The sequence below is a fragment of the Agelaius phoeniceus genome, chromosome 9, assembly GCF_051311805.1.
Source record: "Agelaius phoeniceus isolate bAgePho1 chromosome 9, bAgePho1.hap1, whole genome shotgun sequence".
NCBI lineage: Eukaryota > Metazoa > Chordata > Aves > Passeriformes > Icteridae > Agelaius > Agelaius phoeniceus.
Genome location: NC_135273.1, coordinates 26,276,011 through 26,290,936, shown reverse-complemented (window position 1 = coordinate 26,290,936; position 14,926 = coordinate 26,276,011). Strand labels below are relative to the sequence as shown.

Genomic DNA, 14,926 nt, shown 5'->3' with positions numbered 1-14,926 from the left:
AGCAATGTATCAGTCAGGGTTTTTTCAATATTTCATAAGGTGTCAACATTGTTGACAGTTGGGAGATTAATACATCACTTCGCTCTGGGTCTATTGCAAAGGGTGGAAATAACAGTGCAGTGCTTTAAAATATGATCAAAATCTGATGGGGAAAAAGGCTGGAGAAGGCAATACTTAAAGAAAGTCTCACAAGGATGCCATTAAATGAGTAAACAGTCTGTTAAGTGAGGATTTAAACACGTGCCAAATTATAAGCAGTAGCATTTCTAGGATGTCAGGAAAATGCGTAAGAAGGGGAAACAAAGAAAAATATTGTGCTTTTATTTTTTTTCATTCTGGGATACTAGGCCAGCATTTTCATTCCATTTGACTCAGTGTATAAAAACGTTTTGGTTTTTTATATCCAATGTCTGCCTACTCATACATCCGAGTATCTCTGTTATCTCAAGAGCAAAGGGCAGCTTTGGAATAGGTGGAGGTGTTCCTGCTTCCCCTGCTTTGCAAGGGACAGCCTTGCTCACACCAAACCTGCCCAGGCAGATGCTGGCACCACCTTCCCCTCTTTCCCCCACCTGACTCTAAGTGGTCCCCACCATCAGGCAATGTGCAAGCAATGTCACAGTGCTGAAAGGTTTTTACCTGCATAGGTTTGTCATACCAGCGATTGGCCCCATTTTTATGGTAGCCCCCTCCATGCAGCATGTGAAGGGCCATGTTTGTGTTGTTGAGTTCCACCCCACTGGGGCTGTCCAGGCACACCAGGCATATGCACCGTTCAATCATGTCTAGAGAGTCGCGGTTGGTGGAGTCTGGGGATAGAAGAGTGAAATGTTCACATCCTCTTACCTCTGAGTACAACACTGACTGGGGAACCCTCTGCCTTGGAGAGCACTGAAGATCTGACCCTGACTCTGCAATGAGCTGGTGTCTGCAGAGCTTCTCTCAGCAGCAGATCATCTCAGTGCTAGGGAACATTGCACCAAGGCATTAATTCCTGCGTTAACTTTTGTGACTCTGTGTATCTCTCACATGATTCAATAATAACCACTTTCTTTTTCTGCCTTTCATTTCCTTGAAGTAATTATATTACAAAATAGATCTATTGTACTCTTAAAGCCAGCATTGCTTACTTATTTTATAAATAACAGTGACAGAGGACAGGTGGAAAATAGAAAATTTCAGAGCTCATGATAGTGCTGCAGTATTCTGCTCTGGAACAGCAGAGCTGAGAGTGTTTTTGTGTTGTTCCCTATGAAAGCCCTTTTCAGAACAAGGAACAGCAGGGTCTATGTTGTTTTTGTCTTATTGTATTAAAACCCTCTTGTCTGTCCTGTCTCTGATCATTAACTTATATTGCCTACATCATGTGAGGAAACATGTGTGGATGAGGTTTTGAGGTTTAGTTTTTGAATGTGGTTTTGCCAAAATCATGGGTTGCCATGTTACACTGCTCTTCTGTCACTACTGTACTGCTGAATAAAATGGGCTTTTCTGGAACTCTTTCTCTTTCTTTTCCCTATCCTGACACTCTTATATGGTTGGGCTGCTGGGCATATTTTTACTTTGTCCTCAGTGCTTCCCTCCTTATTTATGGTATATTTATGTGTTTCTCAGTTTCTTTGTCTAACTCAGAAATATTACAAAGGCTCAGGGTTTGTTTTCATCTGAAGAAGTTTGAAGCATAGGACATATTTAATTGTGACCACTTCTTACAGTTCCTCATTGAAAAGATAGAAGTGTGCAACCTATAACAAGAACTTGTTTCATTTAGAAACATATAAAATAATTAATTGCTGTTATATGGTTGTTAATAAGATCAAAGGAGAAAGGGCTTTCAAGCATCAACACAAAATTCCTTTTGCTCTTAACAGATCAGCTTTCATCCTCTGGCTTTGCTAGATTTTAGTGTAAATGTAAACTTGTTTCAGGATGTTCTCAACAAAAGATATCAATTCAGATTGATCAAAACTTCTTTCAAGTCTAGGCTAAGTTCAACAAATACATGCTCAATTCAGAGAACTATTTTAGCTGAAAGAATGGAAAAATATTTAAAATTAAGCAATTCTGATTTGCATTTGAAATATGGGGCCATTTCAATATGTGCATGTTTTCAAGGTTTGCAAGTATGTAAAGTGGCTGATTGTCTGAAAGAGCAGCATTTTTCATCATAAGAAATAATGCACCTTTCCAGAAGGAGTAACGTAGGTTAGTCAAGAGCTAGAAAAAACCCAGACACTTGTTACCATCCAGGTTCATTCTTCAGATGCTGAAAAAGAAACCAAATTTGCAAGAAATTAAAAATGTGTCAAGAGAAGAAGAGGCAAGTGATAGCAGTGGCTGAGAAGGAAGAGGGGGAGCTGTGGCCTTGTGCAGGCTATGGTAAGGTACTGCCTATTGCTGTTTGGTGGCTCCTGCAAGGCAGCATTAGCAGCTGGGGCCCAAGGGACAGAGATGGGCAGTCTGACTTCTTGCAGGCTCCCTGGGGACCTGGTGGAGTGCAGAGTGTGCTGTGTCCCCTTGCCAACAGAAGAGTCCTAGGGAAAGCAGCTGGAGCACCTGCCAGCTCCTACAAAGGCTTGAGCCAAGAGATTGTGTTTGATGGGGCGTGCAGAGAGGTTGCTGCCCTGCAAAATGTAAACACCAGTGTCCCTTGGGAGTATCTTCAAAAGCATTCAGAATCTTTAGAAGAGAGAAGACACATCTCTGTCTGCTTGGCTGTAAAGCTTTCCTAGTATCTCACACTTGCAGGGCTGACTGTAATTGTGGTATTTTTTTCATTGATGATCTGGGTGCATCAGTACAAAGGCTGAAAAGATCCTTGTGAATGGAACTTGCCTGGTATATGTGAACTTCTGGTGCTTGCAGACAGGCATCTTTGAGGAAAAACAGCCTGGCTAGTGATTTACAAACTGCTCACAGCTTGCTCAGCATTCTGCTTTCCGCTGTTTGATAGGTATATATATATTTCATTGTGGCTGCTACCACGCATCTTTGACAGATATGAAGCCCTTAGTCTGACATATGGCTTCAGGGTATCTGGAGTCTAGGTATTAGAGTGAATAAAATTAAGCTGTGCCAGAAACAGAGAAGCAGGGGAAAGATGCCTTTACAGAAGGAAACAGACATATCCAGAGGGCTGATCAAACACTGAAAAATTATCATGTGAAGCAGGCAATAAATTGCATGAGAAGTCATGGACCATGACTTGGAATTGAAAATATATGCAGGAAGAGCTAAAACAAAAGAGAGTACGACCAAGCCTAAAGCCTGCAAGACTTTTCTTCCTTTCTCACACACAGTTGCATTGAATTGGCCAGCCAGCTGTTGGTTGGCTAGATTTTTTTAAATTTAGTCTTAGAAAGAAAAATATGATAAGGCAGTTTTGAATCAAATTCAGACGTAGTATGCATGGGACTGTAGCCAGTCACTTCATACAGAATTCACTTCCTATACTTAGGAAGAGCAAGCTAGTTCTGCAGCCTGAAGGCAGTTACAATGCTGAGTGTGTTTATAAATCAGTGATGGCTGGGTTTATTACAATATCTTGGACATTTTCTCACCTAGAAGACCTGTGCTCTACTTGCAGGTCTGTGCAGGCCCATGGATATAACTCCTTCATAGCCTCTGCAAAGCACTGCACAGGTTTTCTGTCCCAAAGCATTCTCTCTTGCCCTGCCCAGCACAGACCAGCTGTGGAGTGACCCTTTCACCTACATTGCTTCCCAGATTCTCTTATTTATTGTTGCAGGAACATTTCACCATCACAGATTAGAAAGAAAAGGGCTGTTAATGATCACACATCCATGTGTAACAGCAATACATTCACTTATATAGAAGGGCTGTGCTAACCTGAATGGTCTGGGAGGAGATTCCTGCTTAGATTAGAGAAGGCTCACATCATGGTGCTAGGAGGGTTACTGGTGCAGAATCTGGTTTTTCAGCTGCATAGCTGAGTTGTTTGCCTTCTGATTAAAACTTATATTTTGGGAAATGCCAGGCAATCTAAAAACACTACGGAGAAGGTTTTGCTAGTTTTTGTTGATTTTTCTTTTTGTTTTCCTTTTGGATAATATAGGTTAACAAAGATATTTTTGCTGGAAGTTTCAAGGCATTGGCTGTTCTACTTAGTATGGCATGAAAATAAATGATTAGGTGTTCACCTCAATTTTCATTAAAATAAGTTTTTTTTTTGTTTCCTCCTTTAAAAAGAAATTATGGGAAGAGGAGGGGAAAGCTTAAAGATGAGACTAATGCTATAAGTTATTGCTGAAATAATGGCCAGGACTCTCTGTGTGTGTATCTGTACTAAGTTTTATAATCACAGATAAACTTGAATAAGAAAAGGGGAATCTTCCTTAGGATGATAAATTTATTTTGAGACTATTGGCAACTCTTGTATATTCCAGGGCATTAGTAAAACAGCAATATTTTCTGTGGCATCGCTGAACTGGAGATAAAGAGATGAGTTAATGTTTTCTTCCCGATGAAAAAGTAAATACTTATTGCATGTAAAATGGCAAAAAGAGGGCATTTTTATCACTTAGCCTCAGGATAAAATACATAAGGTGTGGTGTGATGTGATGTGATGTGATGTGATAGACGTCACTAACCCCATCCTTTATTGTCATCTGTTTCCAAGTTTGCCATTCAAGTCCAGAATCTGAGAGAGCTAAATGCTGCCTGTTGGAAAGGAGAGAGAGAGCAGTCCCCAGATAATAACTGGTGCCATCTTTCCTAGATAGTTAAGAATTGGTTGAATCAGTCCTGGTACCTTCTCCATTGATTAGAGAGAGTACACAACTAGATTCAATAGGTGTTTAACTTGCAGCTGGTTTTGTTGGATAAGATCAATAATATCAAATAGTTGCCAAAAGCTAAGAGGATACATCATTCCTATTGGTACAAAATGGATATAAAGAAAGAGACAAATCACAAAATCTGACATAATGTAATTTATGCAATGAAAAACAAAGAATGGAGTGGGAGTTATTACATGGCATAACACTTAAACATACAAAGCCAAAGGGTCAAGCCATTTCTGCTGCTCCCCTGGCAACACACATCTTATAGAGTTTCCTACTGCTGGAAAAATTCAGCAGTGGGGTTGCACATTCAGTCCTGTGTTTGCTGTGATGTTTGCTCTCAGCAAAGAAAGGCAGTGATGGTGAGGAGGAAGATGATGAAGAGAAAGCTGAGGTTGCTGCAGCTAACCTTTCATAAGGGTCATCCTGGCCTCTGCCCACTCTGTTCTTCCGTCTGTTGTCAGCAGGCCAATTGGAGGCAGCATTTCCTCTTCATTCTCTGCCATTTTTGCTATCTTTTGTAACTGAGTGAAAAGATCTCCCTCACTGAGACGACGGAAATTAATGACAACATCCAAAACAAAAAACTGCAAAAAAATTACAGAAGTCAGAAGATCAGTCAGAGGTGGGTTGGACCCTTTATGGTCCAACATTTTGCTGTCACCTGGGTAGGTGTTGAGATGCTGAAGTCCTGCCTGGAGAGCTAGGCCTGCATGCAATGCACCACAAAACCACTGGGGAATGAATGGCCCAGGACTCAGCTCTCCTGTGTTTTAACACCCATGTAAGGCCAGTTGCCATAGGGGACTTACATTGTGTGTTGGACTCAAATAAAATACACACTATTGGAATAAGCTTTAAAAATCTTGGAGAGATAAAATCAGGCAGTACGTAAGTAATTTTTGTGGTATTATTTGTTTAAACATAACCTAGAGAATCTAGAAAATTTCCTGTGCTTCCTGGAAAAGCAGAAGACACTTCACTGGAAGCTACTTCCTCATTCCAAGAGCACCTGCAGGCATGGCTCCAGTACTGCAAACAGTCAAGCTGTGCTCTAAGTGCTGTGCCCAGGGAACAGACTCTGCTGCTCTCTAGTAATTACTGGTTGGGGCAGATTCACTCTAACACTTCAGTATTTCTGCCTGCACCTGTGCTGACTTCTTCAGGCATAGCTTAGAGCCCCTACATGGTGTCTATCAATATAGGTGTGATGGTGGTATAGTTGCCATGAACTTGACTGGGCCAATACTTGACTGTCATGAGAAGAGCATTTCCAGCAAATGCACTCTAATAGGATTCTTTTTTCTCTGTGGTTTCATCACTGTTTATTAACCATTTTTGTTTGAAAGAGAAGACAAATAAATTCTGCCACATTCCTCCTTTCTGCATCACTGTACTTGGAGCATTATGTGGTCCAAGGACAAAAATGCTGCAGAAGCATCTTTTAGAAATATCAACTGCAAATGCTTGGTAAGAAGTGAGCTCATACATAGCACACTAATTGCATTTCTGAACAGAGATTAGATTAGGCTCTTCTGGAGTGAAGTTAAGCAAATCAAGAAATATAGAAAGGTATGAAAACCAAAATGAATTTACCTGATTGTTACAAGCAACAATGATGTGCTCTGGTTCTGGCATTACATTGCTTTTCTGGGCCACGAGGGTGTCTTTGGTAAGTCCTGGAAGACGATAGGAAGAAAAGAGTCCATAGTATTGCTTCATGCATAGAGGATGGCCAGACAGCTGTCCACGAGAAAAGTCAGTAGGTAAAGCATGGCTGCAGAGAAAGAGAAAAACAAAGCCAGAGGAAAAGAGGGGAGAGAGACAGAAAGGAAAAAAAATCTTATCTGTCCTTTGTTCTGTTACAATTAGATCAGGTATAACACAAATTGAATAATAAAATGAGATTACAGTATAAGGGAAATAGATGAATTCCCATACCAAAGTTAAATACATCATTCCTGGCAGCTTCATGCATATTCATTAAGCAATTGCATTATCATCTAGTGGAAATGGAAATAGCAGGTCACAAGCAGCTTTGCCATGTGCGTGGGAAGCCTGACTAGCTGGGACCCCAGAAACCTGGCAGGATGGAAGTCAGCAGAACAGCTGGGGAAGAACAGCACCTCAAAGAAAGGTACTGATGAAATTCCCTGCAAATCACAGCAGTCTTGCACTGTGCTGACTGGTTAGTGTGTGTGAGAGGGCCTTCCTTGACAAACAGGAATGATTTGGGCAATGACTTGTTTTCCACAGGTCCTCACTTTTGTGCTAATTTTCATTTAGACCCCCGGAGTAATATGTGCTGAAAACCTATTATTTTTTTGATTGGAAGGTAGGTGAAACCAGCATCTCTTTAAAAGCTTCTTTAGTGGCCAAGGGAAAAAAAGAAGAATTATCGCAGTCACAATTATGATTATGGATTGTAAAATACCCCACTGACACTGCAGCAGGAAATAATGGAGCTGCTGGTCAGGAGAGGCTGCAGAGACCACAGGAGGAAGAAAATCTTACAGTGCAGAGATTTTCCTTCTGCAAAAGAGGACTAAGCTTCCAACTTGTCAGGCAGGGGGAGGGGTAAAGAAGCAGGCAAGGAGGTTTACTCTCATACAGCTTATGAGGGGTAATATTTTATGCTAGTTTATCTTGGTCAACCATGACTTTAGAACTGTTGCAGTTCCCAACTCTCAAATTCTCTGTATCACTTATTTCCTTGTACAGGTGCATTATACATATATGATTTGAGGAATCATGTATTTCCCCAGTGTATTTATTCAGAAAGTAACAAGAGCATAAGTAGCTTATTTTTACTAGCTACTGAGCCAGCCTTTCTGTGGTGAGGCTTCCCTCCCTTGCTGGGATGTGTTATTCCTCTGGGGGGAGGGAGGTGGGACAGTGTTGTTGTAAATGGTGAGTGCAGTATGTGGAGAGTGCCAGGAGAGGTGTGCAGGCTGTGTAACCACAGTGCTGCTGTCCTTTGGGAGCACAAGCTTCCTCTTGTGTTCCCAGTAACTCTGTTAGGCAAATTGTCTGTGCCCTTTTGGGCTGCACGGTGCCTGCCAGAGTGATGACTGCCAGCCATCAGAAAGGATCATTCTTCAACCTGTTACACTGCAGGAATACAGCAGCAAGGGCGTAAAATATTGCTGAAGCACTGGCCCTGAAGCATGCTGGAGCCCCAGCCCTTCCCCATGGTGGAGAGGTGCAATACAGCCCAGCTTTGTACTGAGAGCAGCCTCAAATCAGAAGCCCTGTGGATACTCAAGCTCTCCTTCCAAGCCACTTACGTGTCCAGTAAAGCTTTGTAGTCTTGCACTCCTGAAATGAGATTGGCAGCAAACCTGCAAGTAGCAGACAGAGTGACATCAGTCTTTTGTCATTTGGCAACACTGGCTGTTTCTGGGAGACAGAGGATAGCCCGAATGATTGATGACAAAGCATAAGGAGAGAAAGTCTTCTGGCTTGGCAAGAAGAGCTCCCTGCCCCCACCCAAAACCTAAATTAATTCATGTCAAGAGAAATATGAAATCTCAGAGACAGTCCCTTCAAATGGTTAAACAGACTACCACAGGAGGAAGCCTGAAAGTGCTTATTTAGAGAATGGGAGCAGAGACTGAATATTTAATAGAATCCTCACATGGGTTTCAATATCAATACTCATAACCTGTCCAGCATTAGAGTACTTCCTGTCCTAAGCAGATATTCTTTTTGCAGAGCTGTGGACAGGTGTATTTTTTTTCCTGACATTGTCCGTTCGCACTGTGTCAGAATGGGAGGCTCTGAGAAAAAGATTTCCTTGTTAAAGCATGTGCATTAGAAAATGCAAAGTGGAGTTTTTTTGAAAGCTGTGTGCACAATAAATTTAGTACGTAATGAATGAAAGCATTTATAGTTATGTTTAAAGTAAAGTAAAAAGATGCATTAGCTGTCTATGCAAAATTTTAAAATAATGCATATTTGTTTTAAGGTTCTGGCTGTTTTATAATAGCATAAATTCATATGCAGTTAATTATTTCAGTAATGAGCAGCTAGAGAGTGCTAAAAGCAAAGAGGAAAATTGCAGTGTATGAAGGTAGATTTTTACTGGTTTAAAAAGGAAGAATGTTTTGGCAAAGGCTGAAGAATGGAATCCTGTTTTAAGGGTGTCTGGAGAGGTATATTCTGTGCTTGGCTACGTGCTTACCTTCTCACTTTTTAAATTATAGTAATTGCCTACAACAGCTCAAAGTAGAAAGATCAGTTCAGAGCTGGGACTGATGGGCCTGAAGGAAGCAGTGTTCTTGGGGAAGAATGATTTCTGAATTCTTATTCTTAGATCCCCTGTGTTTCTGGTGCCCTTTTGTGCATCTGAGAGGGACAATTTAATGCCAGCGTGGCCTTTTCAGTTTGCAGGGTGGCTACGAGTCATAATGAAGCCACGTTAAGGATTATTTTCCTTGAAACTGTGTGTCAGAAATTAGTATTTTTTTTTTCATCACAAAGTGGTTTACTTGAATCATATACAGTAAAATCTTTGTAAATATTCCTTAAAAATATAAATCCCTTGGCATTTTTTTCATGCAATAAATGTAATAGTAATGACATCTTTCTTTCTGAATATCAGTATGAGTTACCCCAGAAGCACTGTCCTCAGTCAGCAGGCCTCGTAGGAAATCACTTTAATGGCTACAGCCCTTATTTTTTAATGAAAGTTGATTGTCTTTTTGCAAAAAGCTGTACATTTAAAATATCCTTTCATTTAGCAAAAGCTGCAAAGTCGTAATACATTACCTCAGCTGGTCATTTATGTCCTTGAAATGCTGACGAGCAAAAATAATTGCAGGGCTGGAATTGACTGGAAGAGCCAGGCGGTTGTTGAGGTACATGTCATCCAGCCAGTAGTGAAACACCTGAGGGAAGGGGACACAATGTCTTAAAGCTGCCACAGCACACAGAAAACCAATCTGGGGTGAGGGGACAGTGCCTGGTGCTCCTGGTGTCAGCCATGGGCTCTGATTAATGGAGCTGCTGAGCATTTTCAGTCTGGGTTCTGTGACCTCAGCTCAGCAGAAGTCAGCCGCAATTCCATAATCCTATTTCTCAATCAATGGCAATTTACAGTGCGTTCCATTAAAAACTACATAAGCTCCAGATTGTGGTGCTTTGGGTATTTTGTTGTTTGCTTCTCTCTAAAACCAGAAAATATTTGAATACAACATGTTAACTCTTGCATAGCAATTAGAATATGTTTAAGAGAGGGCCAGGGTTTTACCAGTGATGCCTTTTCTCAGGGGGTCTCAAATATTTGTGAATGATGCCAAGATGCTCCATTGCTAACCATCAGATATTGTCCTGTAGCAAGACAGAGCAGGAGAAGAATTTCCCAAGCCTAATGGTTTAGTCCTGCAGTGAGTGGCACGTGGATAGGGCCCCTGGAGAATTCCCTTTGTGTCCACTGACACAAATGCAGATTGCTGATTCTTGACCCAGACAGACACACCTTAAATTTCTAACCATTTTTATTGAAAACACATATGAACAGTAACTGCATTCCTTTATGTCTGAGCAGAGATTGAAGAATCATTACTTGGAAAATGGAGGCTTTCATAAAAAGATCAAATGGCCTTTCTGAGAGGGCAAGCTTTGCATATGGTAACTATAAACAACAACAAAATTATGCAAAAATAATTACAAATGCATGCATCAGTTGAAAAAGTTTTCCTCCGAGATATTTCATTGCTGTTAGAACAGATGCTTCCCCCACAGTCTCTGGAGTCTTCAGGAGAACATGCAAGAGATATACTCCTGGCAAGTTAAATTCAAATAAATCCATTTCTAATTTACCTTAAGAATCAGGTATTTATTTTAACAGCCAGTATTTAAAACTGTCACAATTCCAGAAAGTGCTTATGCATCCTTCCTCTGTAGTTTTCATGCTATAAGTGCTCAAATGAGCAGTTGTCTTCTGGAATATTATTTATTGGGAACACTTTTTAAATGCTGGTGAGTTTAGCCACCATGAAGTTCTGTGATCACAATATGAAAATAAGATTGGGCAGCATTTAGTTCACAAATTAAGCACTGCTTTTAAAATGAAAGCACTGACAGCACTGGAGCCTTTTTTCCCTGACTGTAGCAGCAGTTGATGGAGTTTTTTTTGTGTCACACGAAAGGGAGAACCAGAATTCACTGACATCAGTAACAAGCTTGCAGGGTTTCACTGAATCTATAGAATCATTTTCCTTGTTGGAATGGAAGGACTTTGATAAAACTCTAATTTTCAACTGCCATATTCTAGCATAGTTAATAAGGGCAGGATGAACTGCGACTTTGTGGAATGGTAAAATCTACTTTAGCTGTGGCTTATCTAATTTGCCTGCCTTGGGAAGCAGAAAGCTGAACTTTTGTAAAGGCAAAGGTCTCAGCATGGTCTGTGTGATAGATGTACACGAATATACATGCATGTGCATATTTGGCAAAGTCACTCCATTGGTATAGTGTGACAACAAATGGCAAAGACTAATACCGATAATGAAGTGTTCCATTCCAGAATAATTGGAGTAGATCAGGCCTTTGTGTAGATGGCTGTGACATGGATTTTGACATAATTTTAAAAATCTAGCCTATTACATCTGAAATATTTCTTTGTCAGAATGACCCCTGTTTGCATTGACCTGCTGAAAGAAAACAGTGATTGCATAGAGAACATCAGAAAGAACTTGTAAATAAGCATCATCAAACACAGCAATTATTTTTTCTACTGCATTTGCTTACCCAGTTTATTGTCTTTTCACTTCTTTCCTCAAGCATTTTCTGCAAGGATTCCCCCAGGCCTCCTGCAATTCCAAATTTCTCCACAATGGCCTTGGTTTTTTTAAATTGCTCCTCTGGCACCAAGTGCTTCATGCACTGTAGGTACATGTGTAAGGTCTGTTGCAGTGGTGGAACTGGAAGTTTTGGCACTTCCTAGTCATTAAAAAGAAATATATATTGGTGAGTTCTACTTGTTTCCAATCTGTCCTCTTTTGTTTTCTTATTTTTCTTTTCTTCTGTTGCTGATTAATATGTTACATCCCTTTTAAAATTAATTTATTCTGTTTTAGCAGTTGAGAGGCCTGATTACTACAAATGTACTGTTTGTAGGCTTTCAAATGGATAGAGCAGTGAACTAGTGGAAAATTATCAAGGACATTTTTCCTTGGTAAAAATTCTAGAAATCCTAGGATGAAGAGGCATATGCAAGCAAATACCCTGAGCTAAGCTCTAGGAAATCTGCAAATACATTACAAAATAAAAAATAATATCTTAATGTATTTCATTACTAAAGAAGTTGTGATTAGCTTTTGGTTAGTAAAACCATAGGTTAATGCTTGTCTGGTTGGTAATATGAATGGTTATACAATGATAGAAGTAGAAAACATGCAGGTCTACCTGTTTATTAGTACTGGTTATGTACAGTCCTCAAAAAGCTTGTACTTTACCCTGCCAAACCTCTGCTGTCAGTCAGTCTGGAACCCCCCTGGAAGGCTTGATAAAATGTTTCCATTTATACTTCCTTTATCCTTACCCTGTTTGGAGCAATAGTATCTGGGAAGAAAAGAGTTCCATGCTGTCCATGCAATTACGTTTCCTTTGTTTTTAAATTTAGAATTAACCAAGTGAAGTGTAATTAGTAATTTAAAAGCCAGAGCAATTATTGGGACACACAGGACTTTGGACCTGGTTAGCATAAGAAATTTGATCATCAGGATGCCTTGGCAAGAACAAACAGAACTTTGAGGATTAAATCAAGACTAACTGAAGACTGACTGAATCAAGACTGACTAATGAAGACCAACTGAATCAAGACCTACCGAAAAAGAAAATTACATCAAGACTTCTGCACGTAAGAGATGTTGTAAAATGTATAAGTTTGTTTATGTGATGATTAAGCCAATCATTGTAGTAAAAAATTATTAGCCATCCTAGAGTAGTATATAAGCATATGTAGTCCACAATCAATTTGGATTCTGACCAGCTCTCAGTCTCCCCACTGCTGACAACTGGTGCTCTGAGTGAGAAGGAACAGCCTATCTGGCTGCAATCGGTGAGCCCCTGGAACTGATCCTGACAGTGAGAGAACTGTGTTTGGGCCAAGCTGCCTCACCAAGAGAAGCCCTAGAGGGTATCACAAATGCAGCTTGTTTGGCCTTTCTTAAGGTTCCTGATGCAAAAAACCCCTGAACAGTCCTTCATAAATATCAAACAAGGTCCACAAGAGCCCTATATGCAGTCTGTGGACAGATTAAAACAAACACTAGAGCAAGAGAAGCAAGAGAAGTTATACTCAAACTGGCCACAGAAAATGCCAATGAGGATTGTAATCACCTTTTGAAATCTTTGCCTTCTGAACCTGAGCCCACTTTATTCCAAATGATACAAGCATGCAACCACCTGGGAACAGCACAACACACCACGGCAATCACCCATCAAGTCATGGGGCAAGGCAGAGCGGATGATTTTGCTGTCCTGAAATTAACCCCTGGAAAAGAGCTGGTTTGTTTTGGCTGTGGGGAGTCTGGACACATTAAAAGAGACTGCCAAAAAGCACAGAAACCCAAAGCCCCGGGTATGTGCCCTCACTGTTGGAAAGGCCCTCACTTTGCTAGTCTGTGCCGCTCTAAGTTTCACCAGAATTGCCAGCTTTTACAGGGGAACTCATCTTGGAGTGCAGAGCAGCACTACACAACAACACAAATCCCACAGCTGACACAGCAACCAGGAGCAGCTGCCAACTTCCAACAGACCTGCCCGCTGGACAACAGTCACTGACCTGTGTGCAGCCACCCCAGGCAGCACAGGACTGGACATACCAAACAATATCACAGTAACATTACTCAATTCATCTGTTCATTTGCTTCCCACAGGAGTTTGCTGACCACTGGAACAGCATATGCATGCTTTGATCATAGGCAGATCATCCACCTGGATAACAGGGTTGTTTGTTCTCCCTGGGGCTATTGACTCTGACTCCCTTGGGGAAATTAACATCATGGCTTGGACCCCCCAGCTGCCCTGCATGGTCCTGGCCAGGAGCCATATAGCCCAACTTGTACTTTTCCTGGCAGCACCCCTACCTGCACCCCCAATAGCTGAACAGCAGGGAGGGGGGTTTGGTTCCACAGGGGTCCTGCAGACTTTTTGGACACAACATATCACATCTCAGTGTCCCACGTGCCAATGCAAAGTGACTCTGAAAGGCAGGGATATAATTTTAACAGGACTCCTTGGTGCTGGAGCAGATGTGACTTATGTCAAAGAGGGAATGGCCCAGTGATTGGCCATTACTGTCTGTGCCTCGAGTGCTCTCGGGGGTGGGTGGGAATAGTCAAAGCTTGCAAAGACAACACTTGGTGCACATTGCAGGGCCTGATGGGCAGATTGTCACAGTTAAACCTTTTGGGCTCTCTGTCCCCCTGGTTTTGTGGGGGAGGGATGTGTTGACACAGTGGGGAATTTTTATGCATTCAAATTTTGTATATGAGTCATTAGGACCTTTGAAATGCTCCACAATGGTCTCTGGCTGAAGTGCCCCAGCCACTTTCAAGCATTGGAAGGAGCAGGCCAGCTATCAAGGGCGACGCTTGATACAGACCTAAAGCCCTGAGGGACACTTTGCCTTAGTCAAACCAGTTATATTTCCAGTTACTTGCCTTTTTAACAATGTATTTTCTTGTGAATTTTTCTGTACAGCTATTTAGAATTATATAATTATTTTTTTATTGTTTTAGCCTTCAATGTTTATATCCCATTACCTTTATTAAGCCAAACTTAAATCTATCATATAAGCAATCTTTAAATGCTGCTGCAGGGGGTGTGTCCCCCACTGCCTGGCACCAGCCAGCATGGTTTAACCTGCACAACATGCTGAAGTTATAGCACATGAAAATACCAACTGATGCTGCATACTATCCCAACTCTATTAACATTTACCTTCTAATTTTAGTAACTTGTGATTTGTGATTTTTAACAGGATTGTTACTAGAAAAATTCAAAGGTGTTTGTGTAAAAGTGGTATCTTCCTACATATTAATAACACAGCAAAACTGCATAGTTCACTGAGAGTAATTAGATAAGTCGTAAATTCAAGATTCTTTAGATCACAT

The 14,926-nt window shown here is 41.0% G+C and overlaps 1 protein-coding gene across 1 annotated transcript in view; it reads right to left on the bottom strand.

Annotated features, from left to right (window-relative positions):
* CHAT (choline O-acetyltransferase) overlaps nt 1-14,926 on the bottom strand; it is a 38,312-nt gene that overhangs the window by 17,021 nt on the left and 6,365 nt on the right. Inside the window, exons 3-8 of the mRNA XM_054637506.2 lie at nt 11,556-11,747; nt 9,573-9,691; nt 8,090-8,143; nt 6,399-6,579; nt 5,212-5,389; nt 640-809 (exon numbers count right to left, since the gene is read on the bottom strand). Coding sequence (XP_054493481.2) covers nt 640-809; nt 5,212-5,389; nt 6,399-6,579; nt 8,090-8,143; nt 9,573-9,691; nt 11,556-11,747 — 894 coding nt within the window. The remainder of the gene's footprint in view (nt 1-639; nt 810-5,211; nt 5,390-6,398; nt 6,580-8,089; nt 8,144-9,572; nt 9,692-11,555; nt 11,748-14,926) is intronic.